At 47.0% G+C, this 6,000-nt stretch overlaps 1 protein-coding gene across 5 annotated transcripts in view; it reads left to right on the forward strand.

Moving 5' to 3' along the window:
- CASP7 (caspase 7) overlaps positions 1–5,507 on the forward strand; it is a 31,392-nt gene extending 25,885 nt beyond the window's left edge. For 2 of the 5 annotated variants that reach the window (XM_040486495.1, XM_040486496.1), the window contains 3 exons: positions 62–237; positions 595–724; positions 3,881–5,507. In XM_040486495.1, the coding sequence (XP_040342429.1) occupies positions 62–237; positions 595–724; positions 3,881–4,104 (530 nt within the window). In that variant the 3' untranslated portion in view covers positions 4,105–5,507. The other 3 variants (XM_040486493.1, XM_040486492.1, XM_040486494.1) reach the window with 3 other exon arrangements.
- Positions 5,508–6,000: the final 493 nt, after the last annotated feature.

The raw sequence follows: 6,000 nt of genomic DNA on the forward strand, positions 1-6,000 counted from the left end.
CTTTTGAGGTCCCGCAGGATTTACGTCTTAACCTTTCTATCTTCCAATGGCTTGCTTGCAGCCTCTGAAGAGGACCACAGAAATTCGGCTTGTTTCGCCTGCATCTTACTAAGCCACGGAGAAGAAAATTTAATTTATGGAACAGACGGCGTGACAGCGATAAAAGACTTGACAGCCCATTTTAGGGGGGACAGATGCAAAACTCTTCTAGAGAAACCCAAACTCTTCTTCATTCAGGTAACCCCCATACTGTCGAAAACGGGAAAGGATTACAGAGTGACTTGGGTCGGATCACTTTTACAAACGTACGTGCTGTTTCGGTCGGGGTTTGCAGACTGGGGTTTTGGTTTTCTACCTCTAAATGCTTCACATCTGTATTTGCATCAGACCACGGATTGTGAGGGCTTCTTTAAGACACTGCAAGATTTTCATTGGCTCTGGCTTACTAATTCGACACAGGCTTTGTTCACTTATTTATTGATCAAATTCTTGCCGAACCCGCCACGCGTAGCCCTCGGCACCGGGACGCAGCAGTGAAAAGCACACGCGTGCCTGTTCCCGCCTCCACGGAGTGATCTCTGCTTTGTTACTTAGGCTTGCCGGGGGACCGAGCTCGATGACGGGGTCCAGGCTGACTCGGGGCCTATCAATGACACAGATGCCAATCCCCGATACAAGATCCCCGTTGAAGCCGACTTTCTCTTCGCCTATTCTACAGTCCCAGGTATCAAGACCATGCCACTCCATCAACACGCAGGCCTGGGGCTGTATCCCTTTCCTCTTGCTGCAGTGCTAAATTCCCTAAAACGCAGTAGCTTCCGATATACAAGTGGATTGTCTTCCGCTTCTGGAGGTCAGATTCCGAAATGGGATGGCAGGGCCACATTCCTTCTGGAGGCTCCAGGGGGAAAATCCGTGTCCTTGCTTTTTCCAGCATGTTTGGGTTCCCTGCCTTGTGCTTCTCTTCCTCCAGCTTCAAAGCCAGCGATCTCACATCTCTGTGACTCTTCTGTGAACCTGTCCCTCTCTCTGACCACAGCTGGGACAGGTTCTCCTCTTCTCAGGACTCCTGGGATTAGGTCGGGCCCACGTGAGTAACCCAGGATACGCTCCCCGCTTACTTCCGTAACTGGGATCTCAAGATCCCAGAGAGATTTTGGTATAAAACTATAGCAGTAGCTCAGACCGGGATTCTTTACATTGTGACCCAGAAACAGGCACCAGAAAATGCCAGGAGTGAGCAAGCCTACCCATTTCCCAAGCTCCTTGTTTGCCTTAGTTCAGTAGAATTCCTTCCCGTGCTTTAGTAAAACCTATCACTTAGAAATGCCCTGTGGGGTAGTAGTTCGGTCAAGTGCTTCCTACAGAGGTATTGGTTGGTTACAGTAAATAGGTGTGTTTGGAAAAACAGCTCTGGCAGGATCTACAGATGAGGTTTCGTGAGAATGACAGCTTCACACGTTTTAAGGATCAGGTAAAAAAAAAAAAAAAAAAATAGTTTGGTCTTCCTGCTCTTGAGAGGGAGGCAGTGGCACGGGGTCATCGGTCTGGGTGAACAAACCCAAGGTAGGGCTGTTGGTGTTCTGAGCAAGGTCTGGCAGAAGTAGGGGAAGAAGGGTGAACTCCAGGGAGGCTGGTGAGAGAAGCGTTCATAAAACGCCACCGTAACCGAGTCATGAAAAATCACACAGCAGGGGAAGGGAAAGGTGGCTTGCCAGACTGAGTGCCAAGGGGTCAGAGGCAAAACTCAAAAGGCTGGACCACAGGGTGTGTTAGCCTGTGGGCTGCTGCAACAAAATGCCACAGACTCAAGGCAGAAATACATCTCTCGCCATTCTTGAGGCTAGGAAATCCAAGACCCAGTGCCCGCCATTTTGGTTTCTAGTGAGGGCCTGCTTCTTGGCTGGTAACCGTCTACTTCTAGCTCTGTCCCCACCCACATGGCAGAGAGATGGTGGAGGGAGAGGGTCTCTTCTGATCAGGACACTAATTCTTTGGGATTGGGGCTCCACCCTCATGGCCTCACTTAACATTAATTACCTTCAGAAAGGCCCTATCTCCACATCTAGTCCCATTAGGGGCTGGGTTCAACATTTGAGTTTTGGGGGACACCGTCTATAGCACAGGATGTGACAAGGCACAGCACGGATTAAACCTGGATAGGTAAGCAGGGGGGCCCCACCGTGGGGAGTCCTGTGTGCTATCCTAAGCGGCCTGAACTTCACCCTGATAATGAAGTGCAATGGAACTATTTCAGGTAGGAGAGTCACAGGGTGAGACTGGCTCCCTGGAAGACCATGCAGGTCAGGGGTTAAAGGACATGAGTGCAGGGGCAGTACTGAAATGGAGGTGACTGTCCATGACCAGCCTCACTAGTTCATTGTATTGAACGAGATGCGTTCCGTGAGCCCCTCTGAAAGTGAATTGTGTTCCGGTACTACTAACACCATTGGGCTTAAATCCTTGCACCGGTGGTTACCAGTGCGCCGCGGGAAGAATTCTAAGTGCCTCAATCATGTCACAGAAAAAGGTTATTTCTGCTTATTGTACATTTATTCGATAAGCGATTGCCATAAGTTATAATGGTCTCATTCAACTGGTGAGACCGCTTAGGACTAGGGGCACAAATCACAGCTCATCATGGAAGCCAAGGGCGACTTTATTTTGTTGCATGCTGTCCTTTTAAACTGGAGGGAATGGGGGTAAGTGAGGGGAAGATTCCCTTGCCCCTGTATGGAGGCATCAGCAGGTCCACGGCTTTACAGCTCATGTTAAGATATTAGACAGTATTGTCACTTCTCAAGTCACAGGCAGTCACAGCACTGTAACCAGAACGTCCAGACCGAAATAACAATTAAAACCCTGAACCTAATTTGGCTTTCCATTTCTTCTGATCCCAGATCAGCCCCGCTATAGGTCTAAGGTGCTAAGGGGGCCTTGATCCTTCCCCTTACTCACCTCCTCCCCCATTTGCCAGATCCTTTTTAGGTTCTCCCAGAGCCAAAGATGGGAGGGAGGTGAGTGAAGGTAAACTCCGGGTCCCGTAGTCACCTGGCTTCTTGCGCTCTGAACCGGTGAAATGCTAAAGGCTGGGTGCTTTCTCCTTGGGCAGTTTCCTGAACTGCTGGGTTTCCTGGACCCTACACCTCCTTGGCTTTGGATTTGTGTCTCCATTCCTTGCTGTGCGTTGTGATTACTTCCTCCTCTTCCGGGCATCCTCCAGGGCACTTGTCCAGCCTCTTCCTGCTGAGGTCTCCTTGTCCCTCCAAAAAATCGTGTTGGACAGGACCCAGGGAAGACTGAGAGCCAGACTCTCTCAGCCACAGACCATATTTGGTCCATGAGAAGCACACCCCTTGCCCTTCTGATGGTGGCCTTCCCAGAGCTGCAGGCTCTCTGGGCTCTACCCATAAGGCAGTTGGTCATTCAGCCACCTCTTACTTTCAGATTTCTCCATGAGGAGCTTGGCTCCGGTTCTGGGTCCCTCCAACAGCAGGAACACATCTCAAAATTCTCTGAAATCTCCTGCAAATTCCTCTCTTGTGAGGCTTGGATTGGAAAGTAGCTCTGCCCCCAGAGGACAGCGAGGAGTTCCAGAGTTAACAAAGTGCTTCTCCGCATTTCTTTTGAGCACTCGGGTATTTGATATGCATCCACGCAGGAACACCAGGCCTTGCGTTGAGCATCTTTACACAGCCTTCTAAACCTACGATGTGTGCTCTCTGAGCACACGAGCATAATTCTCACCGGGGACTTGCACGCAGAGAAGAGTAAGATAATTTCAGAAAAGCAGGTGTGGAGGCCCCTTACACCAAGAGCTCATTCTTGGTGGTGCGGCCAGGCCAGCCGATCTGATCATCTCCTTTCTGTCTTGTTGAAGGCTATTACTCATGGAGGAACCCGGGCAGCGGGTCCTGGTTTGTGCAGGCCCTGTGCTCCATCCTGAACGAGCATGGCAAGAGCCTGGAGATCCTGCACATCCTCACCAGGGTGAACAACAGGGTGGCCAGGCACTTTGAGTCCCAGTCTGATGACCCCTACTTCCACGAGAAGAAGCAGATCCCATGTGTGGTCTCTATGCTCACCAAGGAACTCTACTTCTGAAAATAACCATCCCAGGGATGCATTCTAGCCGAAAAGCTACGGATCATTTGTTCATGAGTCTTTTTTTTTTTTTTTTTTTTAATGCTCTTGAAATACCAAGAAATTCTAAAGGATTTTAATTTCAGGAACACTTGTTGATTCAACAGGAAAGAAACTTTTCTGGTGCTGTCTTACATACCTATGTTTTGGGAGAGTTTTTTTTTTGTTTGTTTGTTTGTTTGTTTTTTTTTTTAATGTTATCCATTTGATGACTTCGTAATTTCTTCTTAAGACTAATTTTCTGTTTGTACGTTTCTCCTTGTTGTCTCATTTAGTACATACAACAAAAACGACCTCTGCAGATGACTCTCGGCTGTGCCCACCATGATCAGTGGTGACACGGCAGACAGAGTCCTATTTGCACCTGGCAAAGAGCGTTCCAGTGCTTGAGAAAAAGCTGTGTGTGTTCTCCTGTATTGCAGAAAGTGGGTATTGAGTGTGATTTGAGTGATTTTTCATTGGCTTAGGGCAGATTCTCGCAAAAATTCCCAGAGAAGTTAAAGGAGAGGGAAAAAAATCAACGAATCTAATACGTATCAGACAGAAAACAGAAGCCATACTAGGTGTTTCAATAGAGGGGTTTTAATAGAGGAGATTGACTTACAAAGATAATCAAAAAGAAGCCAAATAAAAGGAATCTGGTACCACCGAGGGCTATGAAAAGGTGTGGTTCCCTTAATCCAGAAGCTGGGGTAGCCCACAGGAACTGGCCACATGGGCATGGTGGGAGCTGCCTGGTGAGAGCTGGGATCACCCAGGGATAGTGGGGGTTGGAGCCATGGCACAGACAAAGCCCCTGCCTGAGATGGGGCAATACCAGCCGAGTCAGATGTGGAAAAATACCCCAGCTTCATCTCTCCTGCCCTGAGTCTCCCCCTGGCACCCTACCCTACCAGCATTACCTGGAAGCCAGCTGTCAAGGGCCCTTGGAAATGTGATTTCATGCAGTACAGAGCACAGCAAAGCCTAGTGAGGCAGGGCAGGAACAAGAAATGGATATCAGAATGGCCCATAATGTGAATAGAAGTCATTATATTACCTGATGTTCAGCGATTCCTCCATTCAGTCATTTATTCATTGCGTTGTCAGATAATCTACGTATTGCCCACTCTGTGCAAAATAATCTTTTTTTAGCTTTAACATATACCTGGAACTTGTTAGATTATTCCAAGCCTCGTTCTGAGTAAATTTCTTGTTACCTCTAATTCTATTGTGTGGGCAACGTTTATGGCAAAGATTCTCGCACTTTGTTTACAAGGTTACTTTTTGAATTCTTGGTAAGTTACTATTTTATTCTGCCTAATAACTGGTTAACACACAGATGTTCATATTTATTGATTAAAATGTGGTTGCTTAATTCCTAACCTGCTCAGTTTGCTTTCCTTCTAAAGTTTTTTATGGCAGTGGAAAAATGGGAAAACAGGATACGAATTGACCTCACTGACTTGACCTCAACACATAATATAATTCATGTTTCTTTTGACGCTGGAACACCAATAGAACAGTAAGTAAATCATCACTTAGGAAGCTCAGAATCTTCATGTAAAAGGTTAGTTAGCTTAGAAAGCTGGTTGCAGTGGGCTACCATTGATTAATTTGGCAACAAAATCAGATGGAGTAGAAGTATTTTCTATATCAATAAGAACATTAACTTTAGGGCCAGTTTATTAGATTTGTCTCTGGTTTCCTGCCACCTAAAGTATACCAAATGTACGAAATTTAAGTGTAGATCATGAATCAAGAATCAACAAGCATTCATCCTATCTTTCTCAGAATTCACCAGCTGTGTGTTCTTTGGAAAATAGACCGTCCTATTTAAGGAGCCTCTCATGGAAATAAATGTGCCTAAGTGCATTG

This window comes from Herpailurus yagouaroundi, unplaced genomic scaffold, assembly GCF_014898765.1.
Source record: "Herpailurus yagouaroundi ecotype Mexico unplaced genomic scaffold, PumYag 163, whole genome shotgun sequence".
In the NCBI taxonomy this organism is placed as follows: Eukaryota; Metazoa; Chordata; class Mammalia; order Carnivora; family Felidae; genus Herpailurus; species Herpailurus yagouaroundi.